The 26,818-nt window shown below is 44.7% G+C and overlaps 1 protein-coding gene across 2 annotated transcripts in view; it reads left to right on the forward strand.

Moving 5' to 3' along the window:
• Positions 1–26,818, forward strand: part of GRIN2A (glutamate receptor, ionotropic, N-methyl D-aspartate 2A) — a 525,447-nt gene that overhangs the window by 430,462 nt on the left and 68,167 nt on the right. For both annotated transcript variants that reach the window (XM_006867221.1, XM_006867220.1), the window contains one exon: positions 8,707–8,867. In XM_006867221.1, coding sequence (XP_006867283.1) covers positions 8,707–8,867 — 161 coding nt within the window. The remainder of the gene's footprint in view (positions 1–8,706; positions 8,868–26,818) is intronic.

Here is a 26,818-nt window from a genome sequence, read left to right on the forward strand (position 1 = left end):
CCCTGGTGTGCCCAGGTGAGATGGGGCAGATATTAAAAACAGGTGAATTTATGGGTAAATGCTTCTCCAGGAATTATTAAATAAAGTTGGGATATCCATGGAGACCCTTTCTAGTATGTTGGGGGCACTAAGGTGTATTCAGAGAGCATTCCATCTCTGACAGACAAATTTAGATAGTAGGAAGACTGTCGATATCTTTGGGGTCAGATGGTTCAAATTCTGGCCCTGACACTGAATGGCTGTGTGCCCTTGAGTATGTGAATAACCCTAAGGCTTAGTTCTCTAAAACCAATGCCAGTTGCTGTCAACTACAACTTATGGTGACCCCATTTGCTCCGAGTTTTCTAAGGCTAGTTTTCAGAAGTAGATCCCCAGGCCTTTCTTTGGAGGCACCTCGAGGCCGACTTGAACCGCCAACCTTTCATTTAGCAGTCTAGCACATTAAGTGTTGACCAAGTCTCCTAAATGTCCTCAGACAAGGAGGGATATGAAGATCCAAAACAGTCCTCACTTAGTGACTGGTTCCTCATTTAGTGTCTGGTACCTGGCCGCGTCTTTCTTAGTTGTTTGTGAAGGTGATTCTAACTCATGGAGACGTGTGTGCAGGGTAGATCTGTACTCCATAGGATGTTCAAGACTTTCCTGAAGCAGATTGCCAGGACTGTCTTCCTAGGAGGGAGACTCTGGGTGGGATCAAACTGCCAACCTTTCAGTCTGTAGTTGGGTACTTAACTGTTTGCTCCACCCAAGTGCCCACTGGTGCAAGGAAGACGATCCTCTCATTCTTCCTCCTGCCCTCCCCCTCTCCCTCTTCTTTCCTCTCTCCCCATCCACTTTTCTTCCTTCTCCTCCTCCTTTATCTCCTGCCTCTCTTCATCTACCCCCTGTTCTTCCTCATCAGCATTACCACCTGTTCCTACTCACACCTCACTTCTGGGATCTTGGGTGTCAGTGCACTGTGTTAGACTCTGGTGACTGGGCGCAATAATGAGGACTCTAATATTAGTCGTTAGTGATGAGAAGAAGCCAGCCCAGGAATGTGGCTGTGGGGCCCATACTGCCTATGGACAGGGTACCCAGGCTGCTTGGTGGTCCTAGTCTTAGTAGGGATGTCCCTAGAATTCTCTTCCCTCTGCTGGAGGCCACACCTGTGAGGTGGGCGCACCACAAAACCCAGGGAGCTCTCAAAGAGAAGTCCATTCTAGAAATAGGGGCTCCTGTTGAACTGTCTGAGGTTTACAAGACATAGGTAGTTTTTAGAAGGAACCCTAGTGATGTCCTGGGTTAAGTACAGAGCTGATAGCCACAAGATCAGTAGTTCAAACCCAACAGTTGCTCCATGGGAGAAAGATGAAGTGGGCTGTCTGCTCCCATAAAGATGTGTTGTTGTTGTTGTTATGTGCTGTGGAGTCGGTTCCGACTCATAGCTACCCTGTACAGGGTTTCTGAGGCTGTAAATCTGTATAGGAGTAGAAAGCCTCATCTTTCTCCCGCAGAACAGCTGGTAGTTTCTAACTGCTGACCATGAGATTAGCAGCCCGATTCGTAACCACTACACTACCAGAACTCTTCCCATAAAGATTTACAGCCTTGTAAATCCTAGAAAGAAGTTCTATGGGTTTGCTATGGGTCGGTGAAAACTTGATGGCAGTGGGCTTGCAACTGTGGGCTGGTAACATGAATGAAGACATTGTCTGGTTATGAAGACATTGTGTGGTCAAAGTCTATTTCATGCTCCTGCATCTCGGCCTCCTCCATCATGAAATGCTTGCCGTATTTTCTTGAGATCCATCCCCATTTGAGTGAGAAATCAGAGGTAGACTATAACTCCTCTGTTCTCTAAACTGGAGGCAGCCTAGCTCTGTGACTTGACTGTAGGCACCAAGCCCTGGTCAAAACAGATGTTGTGTATCAAGCATTAAAAGACACCAGGTGTCCCAGTGAGCATTTCACATCTGTTTATTGGATCAAATGCAAAAGCAACCCTCAATCCACTGATGGAGAAATGGCACCTCAGAGCTTTAAATGGCTGCCCGCCGCGGCGGCTCAGATCATGAGTGGCAGATGAGAAGCTGAACCCGACTTTCCGGAGCCTAGGTCAGGGAAAGCCAGTCACCCTTAGCAGTGAGAGCAAACTAGAGAGGAAGCTGCAGACTGAGTCTTGAGATTGTACCACTCTGCAGTCTTCAGCCTCAATCTTCAGCACTCCCCTTCCTCCACATCCGTTTCTCTCTGCTTGCCTCAAACAGGACATGTGTAGCGGGTGTGTTCGATGCTGGGTACTGGGACTTCAGATAAGCCATCCTTCCCTATATCTGGTTTTCCCTCTCTGGAATGAGATTCTGTTGTTGTTGTTGTTGTTGTTGTTGTTAAGTGCCATCAAGTCACTTCCCTGTATAGGATTTCCAAGGAGTGGCTAGTGGGTTTGAACTGCATTCCTGTGCTTATCCTACAGTGCCACATGAGAGTCTTTAGTAGGGCGTAAGCTGAATTTAAGGGTTGTGTTCATTCAAAATGATGGAACACAATAGATAATATCAAAGTCTCTCTTTTATGGAGCCCTGGGGAAGTGTGGATGATTAATGTGCTTGGCTATTATCTGATAAGTTGGTTCACCCCAGAGGTGCCTTGAAAGAAAGGCCTGGTAATCTACTTCTGAAAAATCAGCAGCTGAAACCCTTAGACAGTATGGGTCTATTCTGACACATGTGGGATTGTTGCGAGTTGGAATCAACTCAGCAGCGACTTGGGACTGGATATCACATAGGGAAATAGTAGGTACTGTGTGTGTGTGCATGGTAGGGACATGTAGTGTGTCTGAGTTGTGCTGTAGAGAGCTGGACAGCTGTCACTGGCATGGGAAAGACTCCTGGATGTTGGTGCTGGGCAGTCTGGGCTGTGGGTGACACCCAGGGAGACTTGTTGGATGCTGGTTGCTGTGTCTGCCTGTGCCCGCCAGAGTTGGAAGCAAGGGAGTCTTAAAGAAGCTTCAAAGCACAACTGCAACAGCTGGGGAGTGAAGAGGGGAGGCACTCAGTCCAGTGGGCCATCTCCAACTGCCTCTAGAGACGAGGAAGGACTTGTACAGGAATAAGATTTGCATGCAGTGTGCATGTAAGTTTATGGCTGTGTGCACATGAACCTGCCCTGGTGCTCCTGCTCCAGTGCGGGGGTGGGGACGTGGGGATTTGGGGCAGTGAAGACGCTGCTTATCAGCAGAGTGAGGGCAAAAAGTGTCATGTTGTTACATGTGTGCACTCAGACACACACACACTCACACAGCCTCACACAAGCCAGGCAGCCATGCAGACACACGTATGCACACACATGAATACACATGCAAATGGGCACCCACAAATGCATATATATACATATATGTACAGACATCCACATGCATGAGTACACATGCAAACAAGCACCCACATGTGCAGGCATGCAACAGGTGCCGCCATGATCAAAGGATGGACATGTGGGCACATACATGTGCACACAAACATAACCATATTCACATGGGTGCACATGCAGACACAGATTTATGGGAACACATGCAAATGTGTGCCTGCATTCACATGTGGACACACATGCTTGAACATACAAGCACAAGTGCAGCCACGATCAAAGGAGGCACCCATGAACACAGCCACATGTGCACATGTGTTTAGTCATATGCACCTGGATGCACACACAGACACTGATATATGGGCAAATATGGTTCAATATGTACACACTGATACAACTGCACACACAACCACAGGTGCCATTATGCTCACATGGATGCACACCATACCCATATACGTGCACACATACATGAATACACATGCAAGCAAGTGTCCACATAGGCATACATGTACATGCACACACAAGGGCAGATGTAGTCACATGCACAGCTTTGATCACATGGATACATGCATAGACATAGACATATGTGAACCCACATGTAAGCATGCACCTGTATGTACACACATGCATGCACACACATGCACAGTGCAGCCATGCTCACATGGGTGCACACATAAGCAAAGACACATGCACACATATGCACACAGGAGCAGTCATATGTACAGGGATGCACACACAAACAGGTGTAGCCATGCTCACATGGATGCACATGTGTACATGGCACATGTACACACAGAGACACATGTGCAAACACATACTTTGCACACATGCACAAATGAAGACCCACCTGTGCACACATATGCATGTGCACACACAAACAGAGATATAGCCATGCTTATGGATACACACAGAGACACTGTGCACCAACATACATGGAAACGTGCAAGCACATATTTGAACATGCACACATGTATAGACACGCATATGCCGATATATGCACACATAGGGAAATGTGCACACGTATACATGCACACAATGACATGCAGAGGCTTGCACACAAGTGCACCACTCCCCATGCAGGGAGATCTTATTGGGAGAGCACCCCCTAATCCAGTTGTGAATGCATATTAGGTAGCAGAAGGCCTACTTCAGGAGGAAGGATTTTCAACTAGAAACTGTAATTAATGATGAGATGACTTGAAAGTCTGGAAACACGAGTGAGTTTCTGCCAGGACTAACTCATCAGTAAACTCAGATGCTTTCTGTAGAGTTGTTGGTGCCACAGAAAACATGCTGGGCTGTCCCAGTTGATCTCAGAGCAGGGGATCACTCACAATGGCCCCTGAGAATGATAGTCGAGACCTTAGCTTCTGGTCACTTTATACTAGTTGCATGTGGGTTGAGTTTGACCTGGGGTGACTCAGGTGTATCAGAACAGAACTGGGCTCCACAGGGTTCTTAGTGACTGATTTTTCAGAAGTGAATTGCCAGATCTTTCTTCTGAGATAACTCTGTGTGAACTTGAATCTAGCCTGTTGTTGATTAGCAGTTGAGCATGTTAACCGTTTGTACCAGGGACTCTGCTCTGGGATGTGGTTGTTAGGTGCTGTAGAGTTGACAATGACAAATAGAGACACTGTTTACAACAGAACAAAACTCTGCCTTCCCCTATGCCATTTTATCACATTGGAGATCTTCCTCTTTTTTGCTGACCCTTTTCTTTTTCAAGAATAATGTCCTTCTCCAAGGAATGAACCCTCCTGATAACATACAAAAGGATGAGAGACAAAATCTCAGCATCCTGGCTTCTAAGGAGCATTCTGGCTGTACTTCTTCCAACATAGATTTGTTTGTTCTTCTGACAGTCCATGGTACCTTTAATATTCTTCTCCAACATCATAACTCAAATGCGTCAATTCTTCTGTGTTCTTCTTTATTCATCATCCAATTTTCATGTGCATATGAGGCAATTGAAAATACCATGGTTTGGGTCAGGCACACCTTAATCCTCAAACTGAACATCTTTGCTCTTGAACACTTTAAAGAGGTCTTGTGCAGCAGATTTGCCCAATGCTATACATTGCTTAATTTCTTGACTGCTGCTTCCGTAAGTGTATATGGTGGATCCGAGTAAAATGAAGTCTTTGACAACTTCGATCTTTTCTCCATTTATCATGATGTTATTTATTTGTCTAGTGGTGAGGAGTTTTGTTTTCTTTACCTTGAGCCTCAGAAATAGTTCCCCTGGATTCCAGGCCATGAATAGTGTAAAGTACCTCATGTTCCTCCACCGTCCATCTGTCTGTAGAGGCTTGCATGTTGCTTGGATGCTGAGCAGGTTCCAACAAAGCTTCCAGACTAAGGAAGACTAGGAAGAAAGGTCTGGTGATTGAAAACTCTATAAATCACAGTAGTCCGATCTGCCGCTGACCTTAGGAATGGTGCAGGACTGGGCAGCAGTTTTGTTTGTTGTTTTGTTTTTCCATTGTACATGGGGTCACCATGACTCAATGGCAAGTATCAACAACAACCATAGTTGGGTGAAACCCTCTGTAAGCATTAGTTTCCTCATCTCTAAAGTAGACCTTTTAAGATTCACTATCTGTAGTGCTGTGGGCTAATGTGCTGGGCTGCAAGGTTGGTTTGGACTGCAAGGTTGTCATTCAAACTTGCCAGCTGCTCCTTGGAAACCCTATACAAGGTCGCTGTGAGTCAGAACCTTCTCAATGGTGTTTAACAACAACATCTAGAAAACCTGCTGTGGAGACTGAAGAAGCTAATGCTTGTAAATGCCTTGGCACAGTGCTGGCAGCACGGACGCCTTCAGAAAGTGATTGTCTTTGGTATAGTCTCTTCTGCTTCTCGAATTCCATATTCCACAGGAAAAAAATGAGGGACAGCACGGTAGTATTCTTTTGTGTATCACAATGATAATAAATATGAAAACTGATAATGGGTTGATTTGTGAGTGTTTAGTCTGACTAGGTAGGATTCCTATGGCTTGACAAATGGTATTTTCAGGTCCTCATGTTGACCCTGTTAGGGAAGTGCTGTTACGTTGTGCACGTTCTTTGGATGAAACTGAAAAGACACCTTGTAAAGTGCTGTGGTTGAACTACAGTTGCAGCTTTTGAGGGAGAGGAAATGGGTTTGTACCCCGCAGTCCTCAGTGCCAACCCCGTACTGCTGGTCAGTGCCCTGAACTTCCTCTGGATTATTAGATATGTTTCTGGGACTCATACGCAGTTCTTCATCTCCTTATCTGGTTGAGGTGCCCATTCACTAAAGCTGTGGGTGGACGTACCAGACATCGCATCAGGTAAGGCGAGTGGAGTATGAGCAACATGACTTACGGAGGCTCGAGAGCCCAGCAAGAAATGGACATCCCCAGGAAGCTAACGGTTAGGGGATTTCAGCTCAGGATGCATTCATGCAACCTGCTATGTGCCAGGCAGTTTGCCTGGGGTATCCAAAGACTTCAGTATGGGTTATGCCTGAATGTGGAGCAAAGGAAAAGATTTGCACCTGGACCTATAATGCCACAATGAATGGAGGGACAATGGCACTTCTCAACTATTTCAGTCTACTTGTATCAATAATCAATGTCTGTGGAAACAGTCGTCACAAAATCAAGTATTGCATGGGGCAGATCTGCGGCAAATTTCCTGGATGAGGTAAAGATAGTTACAAATGGGTCTCAGAGAAGAGATTGATTGGTGGGGAACACAGGAAGTTCCATCGTAAGTTGGATGAATAGAATGGACCAAAGCAGTACCTCATTTCAACTCAGTCAGCATTTACTGACCATAGATGGTTGTTGTTAAGTGCCCTCAAGTCAGCTCTGACCCATAGCGACCCTGTATAGGGTTTCCAAGGAGCAGCTGGTGAGCTTGAATCACCAACTTTGTGGTTCAAACTGAGATTGCACTCCAGTGCATTAACCTACCCATAGCGCCACGCCAGAACTCCCAGACATAGATTACCTGGTTTATCATAGATTATCGGTGTGTACTGTGGTGGTTTGTGAGTTGCTATGATTCTGGAAGCTATGCCACCGGTATTTTAAATACCAGCAGGGTCACCCATGGTGGACAGGTTTCAGATGAGCTTCCAGATGAAGATGAGCTAGAAAGAAGGAGAGACGGACTACTTCCAAATATTTAGTCACTGAAAACCTTATGAATATTAGTGGAACACTGTCAGCACGAGAATATTGAATATTGAAACATGAAGAGCACCAGAATATTGTTAGATAAAATGCCAGAAAATGAACTCCTCAGGTTGGAAGGCACTCAGAATACAATCTGGGAAGAGCTGCCTCCTCAAAGTAGAGTTGAATGTAGTAGAGCTTTTAGAGCCTTCATTTGCTGATGAGGCACTCGTCAAATGAGTAGAAACAGCAGTAAACAGCCACTAACAATCAGAACATGGAGTGTACAGCATCATGCTTGGTAAAGTGGAGGATCAGTGAAAAAGTAGAATACTCCCAACAAGATGGATTGGCACAGTCACGGCAAGGATAGCCACAGCTGTGAGGTTGGCACAGGACCAGGTAGTGTTACATTCTGCTGTGCATAAAGTCGCTGAGTCAGTATCGACAAAAGAGGAGCAGAAACCTTCAAGTCCACAAAACGAGGGGGCTTCCGAAGTTTTGTGCAAAAATTCCGTTATGTTTTCATGACATTTTCCCACAGGCTTTTTGAAGCCCCCTTGAGTGTCTTAACTCTCCAAGGAGACCTGATGAAGCAACAGTTAAGCTTTCAACTGCTAACCAAAAGTTTGGTGGTTCAAACCTACCCAGCCACTGTGTGGGAGAGAGATCTGGTGACCTACGCCCATACAGGTTCCAGCGGAGAATCCCTTTGTTGTTATTTGGTACCATCAAGTCAGTTCGAACTCATAGTGACCCTGTGTAGGGTTTCTGAGGAGCGTCTGGTGAGTTCAATCCACAGACTTTGCTGTCCAGTACTTATCCTACAGTGTCACATCAGGACTCCTATAAAGCAGTTCTCCTCTGTCAAATGGGTTGCTGCAAGTTGAAATTGTCTCAGTGGCACCCAACACCAACAATTGTGAGCATCCAGCTATGCCTATGTGGAGAATAGAGTGGAACAAGGCAGACACGGTTCCCAACGTGCTAGGAACACAGACCAGTGAAAGATATGATCAAGGAGAAAGAAGCTACAGAAATAAATGTGTTGGTTTATTCCCTACTGTCCTGCATTAATGCATGCTACTGGTGGTGGTGGTGTTAGGTACCATGAAGTCAGTCCCAACCCATGTGTGTAACTGCTGATACAACATAGCATGCTGGCTGATGATTTCCAGGTCTTCTCATTCCTTCCTTCTCCTGTTTCTCTGTTCTAGTTTCAGAGACCGCATGACTATTCCCCACCTTTTCGATTTGGCACGGTGCCTAATGGGAGTACGGAGAGAAACATTCGGAATAACTATCCCTACATGCATCAGTACATGACCAAATTCAATCAGAAAGGTGTAGAGGATGCCTTGGTCAGCTTAAAATCAGGGTAAGAAATGATGATTCCTTTCTCTCTGCAGACCCTCCAGCCCATAAAGCTCACAGAAAAGGGTTCTCTGCATGTTACCCCATCCTTATCTGTGCTCACTGTTGCGTTTGGGGAAGGGAGACTGTGGTCCAGATAGATCCCAGTGAAGAACTGTTTGGGTTAATCTGATGAGCACCACAGGCTTCCTTCTGGATTATGTTGTTGTTGTTGTTGTTAAGTGCCGTCGAGTCAGTTCCGACCTATAGCAACCCTGTATAGGGTTTCTGACGAGCAGCTGGTGAGTTTGAACCATCAAACTTGCAGTTCAAATGGTTTAGCAATCTGGTGCATTAACCCACAGCGCCACACCAGGACTATGCTAACAGGCAGCAAATCCAAGATACTTTGAAATACAAAGAACCAGAGGAGTGTTTCAAATTGATGAAGAAGTTGCTCTAACTCTGTGGGCTATCGTAGTCTACTGGGAATATCTAAGAAGGTTGAGAGTTTATTTGAAGTGGTGAAAACCAAGTAGTCTAGATTTTTATCCAGTTGTAGGTAGGCAATTTTGGGGACTTCTGGTGTGGAGCTATAGGATCAGCACTGGACTGTGAACCACAAGGTTGGCAGTTCAAACCTACCAGCTGTTCCTCAGAAACCCTGTACAGGGTCGCTGTGGGTTGGAATCATCCGATAACACTTAACAACAACAACTAAATCAAATATAGCAGTTTTATTTCACCATGAACAATACAGCGCTGGCAAAAGAGAAAGAAAATGTGGGGAGACAACGAGAACTCAAACTGACTTGGAGTATCAATCTCATTGACCATGTTGTTGTTGTTGTTGTTGTGTTGTTTAGTGCCTCAAGTCAGTTTGGACTCATAACAACCCTGTATAGGGTTTCCGAAGAGCAGCTGGTGTGTTTGAACCACCAGTGCTTATCCTGTACATCTACACTGAGCGTAGCATACAGGAACCATCTGAAGCTGCCAACACAGGACCAACCCAAAAGCTAGACTCATTGCAGTCTAGTCTATATTGACTTGCGGTGGTGGTGGTGGGTATGTGCCGTGGATTTGGTTCTGACTCATAGTGACCCTATGGATGGTTTCCAAGACTATATGTCTTTATAGGAGCAGACAGCCTCATCTTTTAGAGTGGCTGGTGAGTTTGAACCACCAACTTTGCAATAAGCTACCCAACACCTACACCACAGAACCACCCCAGCTTCTTGAAGGCAGAACAGGCTATGGCTAAGAGCATAGACTTGGACGTAAAATAGCCCCTCCAGTCCCATTATTTGCTGTTTGACCTTGACTAGTTATTTAATCTATCCAAGCCTCAAATGTAAATTAGGACTAATTCCTAGGGTTTTATGAGGATTAGGAGAGGCGTTTTGATTGAAAGCCTTTTGGACGGCGTCTGGTCCGTGGCCAATACCTAATTATTACTGTTGTTGTTTTAAAGATTACAGTCTATTCCCGCGGACCCTTTAGAAAACCAGGGATGTGTGAAATGCGTTTTTGAAAGGGTCCCATTAAAAAAGATTCTGTTTGAAATGAAGGAGAAATTTAATGAGGAAAATTTTGATAATCCAGAGACTCATCGTCCATGGACCGTCTCTGCTGTCAGGAATCTCTGAGGAGTGGAATGTGACTCCCAGACATTCTTTTCAGACCCAGGAAGTTGCTTCTTGTCCCTGGGCTGTTCTGCATCCCCCACCTGGGAGAGGACTTGTGGCTTGTTTTGTGTCTGGTTGCACAAAGACAAGCCCTTCTAAACCATCAAGCTCAATCCCTGCCTCACTCCCAGGGTCTCTGGCTACCCACATTTTGTCATTTGAATCTCTTTGGTGTCTGAGCAGGGGCCCGAGGCACATAGTTAGGAGTTGAAGCCAGGAAGTCTCCAAAACTCATTCACAAATTGTTCGTTCTGGCCTGGAATGATTTTTGCACAATGAACTAACAGGATTAATGGATCAGCCCCAGACCCCCCACTCACACCTTCTTCCAACCCATGTGCTCTTCCAGCCATTCTGACTTCTAAAGCCAGAGACTGATTTGTCCTGTTATTTTGACATTTTATATATATATATATATAATTATACTACATGTTTGCTTGTTTTGAATTTGGCAAATATGTTGTTATTGTTGTTGTTAAGTGCCATCACATCGATTCCAACTCATAATGACACTGTGTTGGGTTTTCAAGGAATGGCTGGTGAGTTTGAACTGCCAGCCTTGCCATTCAAACTGACCTTGTAGTCCAGTGCTTATCCTACAGTGCCACACCAGGACACTCCATCAAATACATGTATATGTATATATATGCATATGTTGTTGCTAAGTACTGTGACATTGGTTCTGAATCACAGCAACACTATGTATAAGGTTTCTAAGGAACAGCTGGTGGATTTGAACCACTGACCCAGGTTAGCAGTCTAGCACTTATCCTACAGTGCCACGCCAGGACCCCTAGTGAGGCAGTCCTACTTTGTCCTGTAGGTTTAGTATGAGTTGGAGCCAACCCAAGGGCAGTGGGTTGGGTTTGGTGTGTATGTGTGTACATATCTATTCATTCCCTGGGTGGCCCTCAAAGTTAAGTGCTCAACATACTAGCTGAAAACCAGGGGTTCCAACTCACCCAGAAGCACATGAACACAGGCCTGGGGATCTGCTTCCCAAAGGTCATCACCTTGAGAAATGGCATGGAGCAGTTCTACTGTGTACACAGCGGGTTACCATGAGTCAGAACCGATTCAACCTCACCTAATGACAAATACACACACTGCTTACCTAGCAACATGGTAGGGTTCCAAAGACCAGGTGGTTATAGGAAAATCAGTGTTATGTGAAAGTGGAGGACGATGGCATCTTTACATAACTGCCCAACCACTGACCAGCATGGCCCAACCAAGCTGACACTTCATCAGTGCAGCCATGTAACTCTCACCTCACACCTTGTGGCTCATTTCTTCCAGGCATGGGTCGCCAAGGCACAAAACAGTTGGCTTGTAGATTTTTCGAGATGTTGGATGGTGAGATGGGTGACAAGCGAGGAGCGTAGGTGTCTATCCATAAACACACACGTAGTAAAATGTTTGCCTTTTCTGCACTCTTCACATGCGAAGAAACTCAGTGATATTAACTATATTCCTCATATCGTTCAACCATCCCCCTTATCCATGCCCAAACGTTTCCATCATCCTTCATAGAGGTTCAGCTCCCTTAACTGTTAGATCTTCCCTTCCCCTCCCTCCCGCCCAGCCCTGATAACCACTAATGGTTAAACTGTCAGTCTCTGTACACTTGCGTATTCAAGATAATTGTTCTCTTTTTTTTGTTGGTACATTGTGTGTGCCTGTTGTCTGTAGCTCCAGTTCTTTTGTTCTCATTGTTGTAGTGGATATCATTATTGGAATTTACCAGAAATGTGTCCGTGCTAATCGTGATGAGCATTTGGGTGGGGTCCTGTTTGGGGGCTATAGTGAATAATGCATTGAGGGCATTCTCATGCACGCCTTTGTCTGCACAAGAGTGTACATTTCTCTGGCGCCATCTGGAATTGCAGAGGAGCTCTGGTAGCATAGTGGTTACAAATTGGGCTGATTAACCTCAAGGTCAGCAGTTCGAAGCTACCAGATGTACCACGGGAGAAAGAGGAAGCTTTCTGCTCCCATAAAGATTGACAGCCTCGGAACCCCTATACAGGGTCACTGTGAGTCGGAACAGACTCCACAGCACATAACAACAACAGAATGTGTGTAAGGGTGGTAACCAAACTGTTGACCATTCAACCACCAGCCACTCCATGGGAGAAAGGTGTGACAGTGTGCTCGCATAAACATGACAGTCTGGGAACCCTGTATGGCAGTCCACTCTGCCCTGTAGCATCACTATCAGCCAGAATTGACTTGATGGCAACAGACTAGTGTGACAAATGTGGTACCAAATCAACCCTCTCCCCGCACAACCCTCTCTGCTTCTCACTTGCATGGGTACTTGAACCCATTGCAATGTTCACACAGAACTCACAGACGGTACACACAGTGATGGGGTTTATTAGGGAAGTTACCAGTTTATAATTCAGGGTCAGAATTGAGCAGAGCACAATTGTTCCAGTCAGGACAACCACTCCTCAGCCAGGCCCACACACAGGCAGGCCTCTGTCTGACCAGAAAATGTTACAAACCTCTTTTAGAGCCACTGACAAATGCCCAGAAAGCACACCACCCCGAAGTCACTGGGCTGTAGCTCCATGTGTCAGCAAACCTAGCTCCCCAACTTAAATGGCTGGAGGCACCCCACTCTGCAAGTAAGCCTCCTTCCCCAAATCGCTCAGCTCTGATGTGCTCCATGGGATGGAAAACTTTCCGCTCTGGCTCTTGTTTCTGCTGCTGCCGCTCCTCCGGTGTCACGGCCTTCTGGCCCTGGGTCAGGGAAGCTCAATGAGTAGGGATCTCTGGATTCAAAGAATGTGTTCCATGCCTGACTCTTCTTCTGTGATGGTCATGAGATTCCCAGATCCTGTCTCAGAGATGACTCATTTTAAACCCACACTCCAGTTCCAAGTTTCTAGGATCCCATTTAACCTGAATTATATCCTACCAACATCTTTTCCCACCTTTCCTTACCCAGTCCGGTCAAGAAAAATGGTTTGGTGGGAGTTGTAAGGGTCATGGGTATAAGAGTCATATAAAGTAATGCACTGCACTGCAGTTATTTTTTATTGATTGATTTTCTTTAGAAGGTGTGTGTGTTCAACTTTAGTAGAGACCAGATCAGATGATTTTCTCGCTCAGCCAGGGGTATGATTTGTTGCTGCTGGTTTTTGTTTTGTTTGGGTTTGGTCTCCCTCTGACTTCTCGGTCAACATGTATAGTTGCCTTGGACAGACCATGAGCACAAGGGAAAATGGCAAGAGTTGGAAGGTTAAGTAAGTGAGTGTCAGACCCCAGCTGCAGCCTGGCCCGCCCCTTCTTCACCCATCTATGACCCAGAGCACAAAATGGGTTGTTTTCTTTCTTTTATTTAATAACATAAACAAGAAGAAGTGTGGAAATGGGAGCTATCCCTGGCCATAAATTGTACAAATTGTTTTCTGGATGCCTCATAATAATTATAGCATCCATCTTGGCAAGCTAGGGCAGATGGTGGCTACGCTTGATACTCACTCGGCCTTGTATGGTTTGTGCTGGTATTACTTTAAACTCAGAAACTAGAACTGAAGGGGTCTGCATCTTTGCTTTTAAGAAATAACTCCGCACACGCTTAGTGATGAGGGATTAGCAGCGCTTGTTCCTGGAGATTTAATTCAATATTGGAGCCAGTGTTGGCCTTTAGTGTCACCAGCGGTTCTGCTATCTAAAAGGTTGGAAGTTCAAGTTCACGCACGGGCACCTTGAAAGAAAGACCTGGAGATCTACTTCCAAAAACTTACTCTTGAAGATCCCTGGGGAACACAGTTCTACTCAGTCAAACATGGGGTCTCCAGGATTCTGATTTGACCTGAGGTTTGGTTGAATGTTGGAGGAAGGCACCTACATGATGTTTAACAGGCTCCTTGGTTAATTATTGAAACTGATGTAATTAGCTTTGGAATAGAGAATACATTTGCATGATTCAGAAATCAAACAGTGAAGATTCTTCCTTTCTCTCTGTTCCTCATGTGGCACTGCAGGATAAACACTGGACTGGTAAGTGCAAGGTCAGCACTTCAAACCCACCAGCCACTCCTCAGAAACCCTATAGAGGGTCACTGAGTCGGAACCAACTCCATGGCACAAAACAGCAGCATAACAACTATATTCACTTCACACTATGTATCCTTTATGCACATATCAATGTTGTTGTTGTTGTTATGTGCCGTGAAGTCGCTTCTGACTCATAGCGACCCTGTACAAGGTTTCCTAGGCTATAAATCTTTAGGGGAGCAGAAAGCCTCATCTTTCTCCCACGGAACAGCTGGTAGTTTCGAACTGCTGACCTTGAGATTAGCAGCCCCACTCATAACCACTACACTACGTACTCTAATGTATTTATTCATCCCCTAATGATGACTCCATGGCACATAACAACAACAACAACAACAACAAATGATGTACATTTAAGTCATTTCCAATCTTTTGATACTATATATAATGTGGTGGTATGTGTCATTGAGACAGTTGCAAACCATAATGACCCTGTATAGGGTTGTCGAGGCTGCAAATCTTTATGGGAGCAGAAGGCCTCATCTTTTCTCCCATGGAGAAGCTTATGGATTCAAACTGCTGACCTTGCAGTTAGCAGTTCATCATATAACTCACTACGCTACCAGAGCACCTATTATAAACAATTGGCAATGAAAATCCTTGTATACATGCCATGTGCAATGTAGAATAATTTTATTTGGATGCTGTATCAGCCGCTATACACAGATTATAACCTTGACAGATACTGACAAATTTCTCTGCGAATGAAATTTTCACATGACATCATCAATATAAAAGAGTGCTTTAATGCGCCAGACTGCAAAGCTGTTTGAACTGCAAAGTCGGCAGTACAAGTTCACCAGCTGCTCCTGGGAAACCCTATACAGGGTCGCTATGGCTCAGAACCGACTCGATGGCACTTCACAACAACTTCTCCCACAAAGTAGCCCTGGTGGTGCAGTAGTTAAGCAGTCAGCTTCTAACCAAAAGGACAGTGGTTCAAACCCATCAGCAGCTCCACAGAAGTCCTGGTGAACTGCTTTGTAAAGATGGCAGCCTAGAAAACCCTACTGGACAGTCCACTCTGCTACAAGGGGTCACTATAAGCTAGAATAGACTCAATGACATACAACAACAACAGCATTTCCCTCCAAACCCTTACCAACACAGCCTTTTATCAGTCTCCTAAAGTTTTGTGAATATAAGGTATAAAACATTTTTTGAAGTACTGAAGTGTATTTTAATTTGCACTTTTCCTGTTAATTCATTTTGACTATATTTTCATATGAAATTGAGAACCATCTGGAAATCCTCTCTTGTATTCATGCTTCTTTGGGTTGTTGGTCTTTTTCTTAGCAATTTCTATATGGGGGGAGCCTCAAAAATCCCGTGGGAAAATTCTATTGTCTAATTCCAGTTTCCCATGAATATTTTGAACATTTCCCCTCGTATTAGGGTAATGAACCATTTATTGGTAGTAGGATTACCAATATTTGTTGTCTTTTAATTTTTCTGTTATTTTTTTCCAGGGAGGTATTCATTTTATTACTATGACTGGTCAATCTATACACAACAAAAATCCACCACTTCATTGATTTCTACTCACACAATTCAGTGACATTAGGGATAGTCCTCCAGTAGCGACACCTTTCTTGACAACCTTTTCCAAATGATTTCACTATCGCTAACACATACTCAGAGTCTTGGTGTGGCACTCTAGGATAAGAACTGGACTGCTAACAGCAAAGTTAGCGGTTCAAGTCCACCAGCCACTATGCAGGGTCACTATGAGTTGGAATCGATTCAATGGCACTGAACAACAACCATGACAACAACACACACTTGCTGGGCCTCTCAGCTTGTCATTTATCCTGTTGTTGTTGTCATCTGATAACACATAGACCCATCTTTACAAAATCCTAATGCTTATACAGACAGCTGTCTCTAATGAGACTCAAAGATGATTTCAGGAGATAGTTTTGGTTCAAGGTTTTAAATAATTTCTTCAAAGCAACAACCTCCAGTAAGGAGGAGGGAACTAGGGGGGCCATCCAGCCTCAGCGGCTCCCAGAAGTCTGCTTACATAAAGATCTTTATTTTATATCCTCAGCTATGGCATTTTTTAATGGTTTCTGGGCTATGAGTTGTAATTCAAAAGTCCTACTCCATTCTGAGCTTGCAACACAATGTTGGCATGTTTTCTACTATAAATGGTACACATTTGTTTCTTCTGTTCCTATTTGGGCTACATTCCCAATCGTCAGACTTTCTCTAAGCACCTTTTGTGTAATTCCAACTCCCCAGGGGATCTTGAGAAACAGCATTTGCAAACTGCTGGAAGTTCACATTTGCAAACACCCCAAGTCCTGGCAACATCCTGGTTCTGTCCCTCACCACCCCCACCCCAGCATCTCCTTCCCCAGTCATCTTTTCCTTACCTCTTCCATCTCTTACTTCTTTACTTTTCAAACTTTTTCTTATGAAATAGAGTAGTTTAAATAATGAACCATAAAACAAGTTTACCAAAGCATAAATGCCATGAGCATGGGCTTTTTAAAGATCCTAGGGTGGCATACGTGGTTTGCATCCCATGATTAACTTAAATGTTGGTGGTTCGAGCCCACCCCCAGGTTCCATGGAAGAAAGGCCTGACCATCTGCTTCCACGGCTGGTCACACTGGGTCACCGAGCATCAAATCAACTTGACAGCAATGGGTACTATTTAAGGAAGAGTAATGAGTCTAATCATACGAGTCGGGCTGCTAGCCTCAAGGTCAGCAGTTTGAAACTACCAACCACTTCGCAGGAGAAAGATGAGGCTTTCTGCTCCCGTAAAGATTTACAGCCTCAGAAACACTGTGCAGGGTGGCTTTGAGTCCGAACCGTCTCCATGGCACAGAACCAGCACCAGCAGTGATACTGTGGACCCTTTCGTGGACCCACCACCCAGTGTTAGAAACCAGTTACTCCCCTCCTGGAGTCCTGGTGTGGCACTGTGGGTTCATGCGTTGGACTACAAAGGTAGTTTGAACTGCAAGGTCACCAGCTGCTCCTTGGAAACCCTATACAGGGTCGCTACAGGTCAGAACCGACTCAATGGCACTTAACAACAACAACAGCACCCTATGTAGTATGTCTACATAGCTACTTCTTTTGAAGGTAGAGGTATGTACACCAACTGCTCTGGAGTTGGTAAATTTCAGGGACTCAGATCACCTTTATGCTGTTCCCCAACCCTAAGATCCAGCAGGCTGTGACTTAGAGCACCCCAAGAGTGTACCTCAGGGCCAGGAGCTGGTCCCTCCTCCCACAAGTCCCAGGCAGCTCTCCTTACCTCGGGAACATTTGCTGCGTAGCAAAGCCACACATACCAGTGACCATGAAATGGCGAGGCTTCTGTGTGGATGACAGCATCCTTGGAGGGTGTCATGGTACAACTGACCATGGAATATGGCTGAGAGCACTGGCTGGCACAGAGTCCAGCATCTGTTTTTAGGACAAGGCTCTACCTTGGGCAAATCATGTTACCCCATGCCTCGAGTTCCCCATCCGAAGTAGAGGAACTAGATCCTTGATCTCTGAAGTTGTTCTGAAATCCTCTGATTTGTATTGCATTCATTTCTTATCAAGGAGCTTTGGTGGCACAGCAGCTAAGCACTCAGCTGCTAAACAGAAAGGGCGGTGGTTTGAACCCACCGATAGCTCTGGCAGCCAGCTCCCAGGAGGAAGACAGCCTTGGAGACCCCATGAAACAGTTCGACTCTGTCCTAGAGGGTCGCTAAGAGTCAGAATTGGCTCAGTGAAGTGTGTTTGATTTGGTTTGTTATTTTATTTAGTACCTTCCAAAATATGAGCGGGGCTTCAAAAAGTTTGTGAGAAACTTCCATCATCTTTTCATTCCATTTCTTCATGAATTGTTGAATCATCTTGGTCCACAATATAGACAAAACCACCTTAGGTCTCTCAGTTTTGCAGAATGGATTACTTCTTGTTAGTGGGGGAGCCTGGGAATCTGCGTTTGAGCAAGCATTGCCCACTCTACCCCACAACCCAGGTGATTTGGATGCATACAGGAATTTGAAACTTCCTGCTCCAAAGCGTCTCCATAAACACATTGTGTTGAGGGTCTTCTACTGCTCAACAGGAAAAGGGAAAAAGAAGCTTATGTTTGGATACATAAATCCTTGGAGAAGAGAGTAGGCAAGAGTCAAAGTGGAACTAAGTTGTGGAGTTTTATTGTATTGAAATCTGTTCAAAATGACACTATCAATTGCCCTTAAGAGGACTGGTAACGTAAAGGTAGGCAGTTCAAACCCACCAGCCGTTCCTTGGAAAGCATGTGCTGGGTCGCTATGAGTTGGAACCAGCTCGACGGCACTTAACAACAACAGTAACAAACTCCAGTTCATGGTGACCCCATGTATGTCTGAGTAGAACTGTACTCCATAGCATGTTCAATAATGACTGATTTTTCAGCAGGAGATCATCTGGTCTTTATTCTGAGGCATCCCTGGGTGGACTCGAACCTCCAACCTTTAGATTATCAGCCAAATGCATTAACCACCGAAAAATGATCAGGCCAGTCTATGGTAAAATAGGATTTAATATGCAAACATGAACAGAGTGGGATTTTCTGCTATGACATGCCAGCCAGATCTCTTGGACTCATGAAGATCTAAGATTAAAACAAAAATCCTCACAATTGGAACAGTAAGCAGCATCATGATAAATGGAGAAAACATTGCAACTGCCATAGATTTCATTTCACTTGGATCCGCAATCAACACTCATGGAAGCAGGAGTCCAGAATTAAATATATTGCATCGTGCAAATCTGCTGCAAAAGATTTCTTTAAAGTGTTAAAATGCAAAGATGTTACTTTGAGGACTAAGGTGCCCCTTGAACTGGAGCCATGGTATTTCTAGTCACCGTACATGTCTGTGGGAGCTAGACAGAGAATAAAGAAGGCCAGAGAAAAATGGATGTCTTTGACTGATGATGTTGGCAATGAATATTGAATCTATACCGTGGACTTTCAGAAGAACAAACAAATCTGTCTTTGAAGAAGGACAGCCAAATTGCTCCTTAGAAGCTAAAATGGCAAGACTTTGTCTCATGTGTTTTGAACTTGTCACTAGAAGGAACTAATCCCTGGAGAAGGACATCATGCTTGTTAAAGTATGCCGGGCCAGTGAAAAAGAGGAAGACCCTCAGTGAGATGGATTGGCACAGTGGTAGCAACAGTGATTTTAAATGTATGAGGATAATGCAAGATCAGGCAGTGTTTTTTAGGGTCACTATCAATCGGAGCAACTGAATAGTACCTAACAGCAAGCTAACACGATTCTGGTGCCTGGAGGGTGAGGCCTGGGCCTCCTCGCCTTTAACAAGCTCTGTAGGTAATTTCAAGGTCCCAGTGAAGCGAGAGTGAGAGGAGATGGATTTAAATGGACAAATGCTCAGTCATCAGAAGCTGGTATTCTCCATGCGATGTTGGCAAGTGGGGAAAACTGCTTGCCTAGCATTTAAGCGAGGTTTGAATTAAACAGCCAGCGTCCCGAGGACTCCAAAGAGTCTTCCTTGGCAAGGCGCAGTGGGATAGTTTGTGGTTTTTCTTGTAATTGATTCTCATGTACAATTATGCGTCTGTGAAATTTTGAAAAAGCCCCAACTTCCTCCAGCAACATCAATGTTTAGCCTCAGGCCCTGGGTCCCCTGTGTAATTTCATTGCCAGCCCAATAGCGTTGGGAAACTGACAGGTTTCTTTCTGGTGAGTAAGAAAGAAGAAGTGGAAGGGACGGCTGTCTTTGGACCAATAAGCGCTTGTGTGTAAGGCTGAAGCTGTCCTCAGTGATGTGTCTGTAAGAATAAAAGGGGCGGGGGGGGGGTCACATCTACCTGCAAATATCAGAAAAGTTCCTAAAAATGGTGACCATAGAACCCAGGTTCTTAAAGCCTGTGGGACTCAGGATCACCCTACTGATGAGCCCTCCTAGAGGTAGGGTTCTCACCTGCGATGTAGGAGACCTCAGTTCGATCCCCAGCCGGTACCCTTCATGTGTACCCATCACCCATCTGGAGGCTTGTCAGTTGCTATGGTACTGAACAGCTTTCAGCAGAACTTCAGACAAAGGTGAAGTAGGAAGAAAGTCTTGGTGATGTGTTTCTGAAAATCAGCCAGTGAGAAGAAAAGCCTGTGGATCATAACACTGTAGCCCATAACCCACCATGGGGATGGTACACAAGCAGGAGGCTGAGTTTTCGTCCCTTGTGCATGAGGTCGCTCTGAGTAAGGGTGAACTTGACAACAGCTAACAGCTGGTGTCCCAGTGGGTTAAGTGTTGGACTAACCAAAAGGTTGGTTGTTCAAATACACCAGCTACTATGCAGGAGGAAGACAAGGTAGTCTGTTTCCATGAAGCCTTGTAGTCTTGAAAACCCAATGGAGCTGAGCTGCTCTGTCCTAAAGTGTCACTGTGAGTTAGGATTGACTAGAGGGCAGTGGGTTTTGTCTTTAGTTTATGGATAGGTTGTTAAGTGCCTTCAAGTCAGTTCTGCTTCATAGTGACCCTGTATGTTTCCAAGGAGCAGCTGGTGAATTTGAACCACCAACCTTGTGGTTTGAACTGACCTTGTGATCCAATGCATCACACCAGGACTCCTATGTAAATGAATATATATATATATATATATGTTGTTAAGTGCCATCAAGTCGGTTCTGACTCATAGCAACCCTATATAGGAGCAGCTGGTAAGCTTCAAACTGACTTTGCAGTCCAGTGTGTTAAGTCTCCGCAGCACACCAGGACTCCGTGTAGGTATATATATGATTATAGATGAAGTTGTCCTCAATGATGTATCTGTACTATATATATATACATGTTGCTATTGTTAGAGACTGTCAAGTCAGCTCTGATTCACAATGACCTTGTGTACAACAGAACACAACACTTCCCAGTCCGACACCATCCTCACACCGTGTCTATGTTTGAGCCCATTATATTGCAGCCACTGCATCGGTTTGTCTCATTGAGGGTCTTCTGTTTTTGTGCTGACCCTCTACTTTACCAAGCATGATGTCTTCCTCCAGATGACATTCTCAAAGTACCTGAAGTGAAATCTCAACATCCTTGCTTCTGAAGAACATTCTGGCCCTACTTTCACCAAAACAGATTTGTTTTTCTTACAGTCCACGGCACATTCAGTGTTTTCCATCAACACTACACAGTATATTTGTCAGTAAGTACCATCAAGTTGGTTCTGACTCATAGTGACCCTGTAGAGGGTTTCTGAGGCTATAAATCTTTGCAGGAGCAGGAAGCCTCATCTTTCTTCCGCGTACAAATATATATAGTATTTATTATGGGTCTTGTTGTCATGTTCTGTCAAGTAGGTTACAACCCATAGCGACCCTGTATAGGGTTTCCAAGTTGCTGCTGGTGAGCTTGAACTGCCAACCTTGCAGTTCAAATGGCTTTGCAGTCTGGCGCATTAACCCACAGCGCCACCCCAGGACTCCTTAATCACCAGTAATTCAAGACCCGAGAGTTGATACGATTTCAGCAGCCTCATTTCCACCCACAAAGGAATGACAGGTCCAAGGATATTGGAATCACCAAGGCAAAGGTAGACCAGGAAGCCTAAATATATTTCTTGTTGAAGCTGAATTACTATGCGGAGCAAGTACTTTGGAGTGAGGATGTCACTGGGGCTGGTTTTAGTTGCTCCTTTGTACCATCCTGGATGAGCTCTGCTTCAGGAGTCCTGGTCTGGTGCTGTGGCATAAGCACTGGACCGCAAGGTGGTTTGAAACAGCAAGGTCAGCAGTTCTAACTTACCAGCCGCTCCTAGGAAACCCTATACAGAGTCACTCTGAGTCGGAACCGACTTAATGGCACTTAACAACAATCATTCATACAGAATGAAATTCGGACGGTTCATTTTCAGCTGCTGAGTTCAAAAGCAGGTAGAGATTTCAGGGTCAGTGGACTGCTACCCTCGGTGGATGCTGTTATTTCCAGAGGAAATCTGATCGACCCCAACCTGGTCTCTGAGGTCCACTCCACCCCCTCTGCCGAGAACGCTACTACACCACAGAGTGGGAATTTTTTCCCCCCACTTCTGTTTTTTGTCCTTGTAATATTTATTTTCTGTCAGACTCCGTACCAAAACTGTGTTTTGTTTTTGTTTTGTTGTTGTTTTCATTTGAGGCATGCTCTTACCTTTAAAAGAACACAACTCTCATGACTCCTCATAGGTTGCATTTTTGCCTGGGCTATACTTCTGAGCTGCATTGGTAAACCTCCTTCAACAATGGTGGGAGCTTATGGCCTGAATATCCCTTTAGTGACTCCCTAAGGCCTTAGCTGCTGTTCCACCTTGAAATTGGCTTAACTCAAATGGCTGTATTTCCTCCCCCTTCTGTGTAAGCTCATTGAATTGGTTTGGAAATGAAGCAAGCAATTTTTAACTAAAAGATAGTATTTGGGGGAGCTTCCCATGTGCCAAGTAGTGTTCTGAATAGTTCGCTTCCGTTCTCATCTTTTAACCTCCTAACAACCTTATGAGACTGTGAGCATCAGTATTCACATTTACCATTAAGGAGACAGAAAAGGGGTTTTGCAGCATATGTGAGGTCAGTTCTGTACTTAGGGTCCATATTCAGAGTCACAATTTGAATTCAGTAATGAACATGACCATGTCTGTAACATTGGACCATGAGGCTGTGTTTCTGCTTGTCCGCCATGGTTTAAAACCCAGCAGCAATTTTGTTCATATTTTAAAGGAGTCCCTGGGTGCCCAGGACCGCTTGTCTGTCCGTCTGTCCTATTGTGGTGGCTTGTTTGTCACTGTGATGCTGGAAGCTAGGCCTCCAGTATTTGAAATACCAGCAGGGTCTCCCATGGTGGGACAGGCTTCAGCTGAGCTTCCAGTCTAAGACGGACTAGGAAGAAGGAGAGGTGGATTCCTTCTGAATATTTCGCCACTGAATGTTTGACTTCTTGAACAGCAGTGGAACACTGTCAGCTAGCACCAGAATATTGTCATTTATAGTGTCAGTTAAGGACTAAGGAGTACCTGACCCAAGCCACGGTATTTTCAATAGCCTTATATGCGTGTGAAGGTTGGACAGTGAATAAGGAAGATTGTAGAAGAGTCAATGCATTTGAGTTATGGTGTTGAAGAAGAATATTAAAAGTACCATAGACTGCCAGAAAAACAAACAAATCTGTGTTGGAAGGTATACAACCAAAATGCTCCTTGGAAGCCAGGATATTGAGACTTCCTCTCTCATACTCCAGACATACTGTCAGGAGGGACCCGTCCTGGGAGAAGGTAAAGCCTTCTCCCCCCGCCCAATGAGATGGATTGGCACAGTGGCAGTAGCAATGGGTTCAGATGTAACAACAATTGTGAGCGTGGTACAGGACCGGAGAGTGTTTTGTTCTTCTGGGCAGAGGGTCGCTATGGGCTGGAACCAACTCCACAGCACCTCACAACACCTGTGTGCGTATAGTTAGCATGCTTTGCTGCTAAGCAGAAGGTTGGAGAGTTGAGTCTATCCAGAGTTACCTCAGAAGAAAGATCTGGTGAGCTGTCATTGTTGTTAAGTGCCCTCAAGTCGTTTCCAGCTCTTAGTGACCCTATGCACAATAGAATGAAACAGCGCTGTGTCTTGCCCCAGACTCACAATTGTTACCTTTGTCCTCATTGTTGCAGTCACTGTGTTAGTCCATCTCATTAGGGGTTGTCCTCATTGGGGCTGACCCTCAGTTTTATCAAGCATGATGTCCTTCCCCCAAATCAGCCATTGCAAACCTGTGACACACATGGGGTCTCCATGAGTCAAGATTAACCCAACAGCAGTTGTTGGGGGTCTGACTTGAAAATCTCTTTTTGGCTTTGAAAGCTGTATTATTGTTGCTGTTAAGTATTGTCAAGTCAGATGTGACACACAGCAATCCTGCTTTAATGCTGCTTAACAGACGCGGGATTTCTCTTTCCATTGTTATGCGGAGTAAAAATGAACTCAGGAAAAATAGATGTATTTCTCACATTAGGAACTAAGCTACAGAAAGCACGTGACTAAGAACCTCCCCCCGCCCCCCCTTTGGAAAGAAGCAGGAAAAGCGGTTCTACTGGAAGATTCCTTCAGAATTGCCTGTTCTTATTGGTTGCTGAGCTCACAAGACCTTCATATACAGGGTTTCATTAATCCTGATTCAGCCCTGCCAGACAATGGTCCTCTTCGTTTTATAGAAGAAGAGAATGAAGCTCAGAGACATTAAGCCACTGGTTCAAGGTTTACCTTTTGTGTGTTGTTGTTGTTGTTGTTGTTGTTATATGCCGTGGAGTTACTTCCAACTCATAGTGACCCTGTACAGGGTTTCCGAGGCTGTAAATCTTTACGGGAGCAGAAAGCCTCATCTTTCTCCCGCAGAACAGCTGGTAGTTTCGAACTGCTGACCCTGAGGTTAGCAGCCTGATTCGTTTTGTGAGTAGTAGAGTCAAAATGCACACACAGAACCTCATTACCTTCTGCCAGAACACGCTCTCTGCTTGTCTGGAAGGCAAATGATTCTGGGAGTGATTCCTTGTTCCCTAGAAGTGTCCAGATGATGCAAACAGCATGCTCTGCTACGAACTGTGGCTTGGATCCACCCAGAGGCACTCAGAAGAAAGGGCTGGCAATCTACTTCCAGAAAAATTAGACCTTGAAAACCCAACGGGACACAGTTGTACTCTGACACATATGGGAGAAAAACAGCCAGAATACTCCTTAGAATTCAGGATGGGAAGACATCGGACATGTTATCAGGAGGGACCTTTCCCCAGATAAGGACATCATGTTTGATAAAGTGGAGGGTCAGTGACAAAGAGGAAGACCCCTACGAGATGGACTGACACAGTGGCAGTAGCAGTGGGCTTATGTGTTAACAATTGTGGCGTTGTGAGGATGGCACAGGACTGGGAAGTGCTTCATTCTGTTGTACCTAGGGTCACTATGAGTCTGAGTCGACTCGACAGTACCTAACAGTAACACCATACAAAATGGCAGAAATAATAAATTAGTAACATTTGATGTGGTTCCAAAGCTGAATGATGCATCAAAACTTTATAATGCTTAAACACAAAAGAATTGATCATAGTGAAATTTTTGTTGTTGTTAAGTGCTATCAAGTTAGTTCTGACTCATAGCAACCCTGTACAGGGTTTCCAAGCTGTGTGGGTTTGAACTGCTAACTCTTCATTTAGCAGTTCAATGTGTGACCCACTACACCTCACCAGTACTCCAGAGTGAAAATTGTTTTGCAAAAATTGGAAGCAATTTATTCTATGTTGTTGTTGTTTAATACCGTCGAGTCGATTCTGACCCATAGCAACCCTGTATAGGGTTTCCAAGGAGCAGCTGGTGAGCTTGAACCACTGACCTTCCAGTTCAAATGGCTTTGCAGTGTGGCGCATTAGCCGACAGCGCCCCACCAGGACTCCTATACAAGGTACTTAATGAGGATGATTAAAAACTATAGATTTTAGTATGGATTACACCAAAACAAAAGGAAAATAAAAAAATCCTCACAATTGGACCAATAAGCAGTATCATGAAAAACACAGCAAATATGAAGTTTCATTTTACTTGGATGTACAATCAGTGCTCATGGAAGCAGCAGTCAAGAAATCAAATGATGTAAGTATCAATCCTTTCCCCTCTGTGCACAGGGTAGATAGGCACAGGCAACTTAGACACTGGCTACTGAAAATGAGGGGACGATAAAGGCACGAAGTGACTGGCTTACAAGTTTTAAGAGGGAGTTTAGTTTCAGAGTGTGGGGGGCAGGTAGAATCCCCACTGAATAGTTTTCATCTTGTCTAAATGGGTCTGGTGAAAAGAGAAGGGGATAAGATTTTTATGAGTCAATAGTGAGTAATTGTTTTCATGATTAATTTCATGACTGTTACAACTGTAAAGATAGAAGTTTTGTAACAAAAAGAGGGGAGTAGTTAATCTTACAGTCCCAAAACAGAGGACCCTAGAGACCATCAAGGGAGAAGAGCACAAGCAGAATGTGTGACCGTATCTGGAGAGACAGCAACACCAGAGACAGAGGCAGAGATGAGGACATGGAGAGAGACAGCAGCTGAGGACTCTGGACTCATGGAAAGAGAAAGGCTGAGTGCTTGCAGCCAGAAGGCAGGCTTGTAGAATGTGCCCTTTGGTTGTTTAAATTATTATGTATTCCTGAGTGTTTTTGTGTACATCCCTCCCCACAAAAC

The sequence above is a fragment of the Chrysochloris asiatica genome, unplaced genomic scaffold (genome assembly GCF_000296735.1).
Source record: "Chrysochloris asiatica unplaced genomic scaffold, ChrAsi1.0 scaffold00102, whole genome shotgun sequence".
In the NCBI taxonomy this organism is placed as follows: Eukaryota; Metazoa; Chordata; class Mammalia; order Afrosoricida; family Chrysochloridae; genus Chrysochloris; species Chrysochloris asiatica.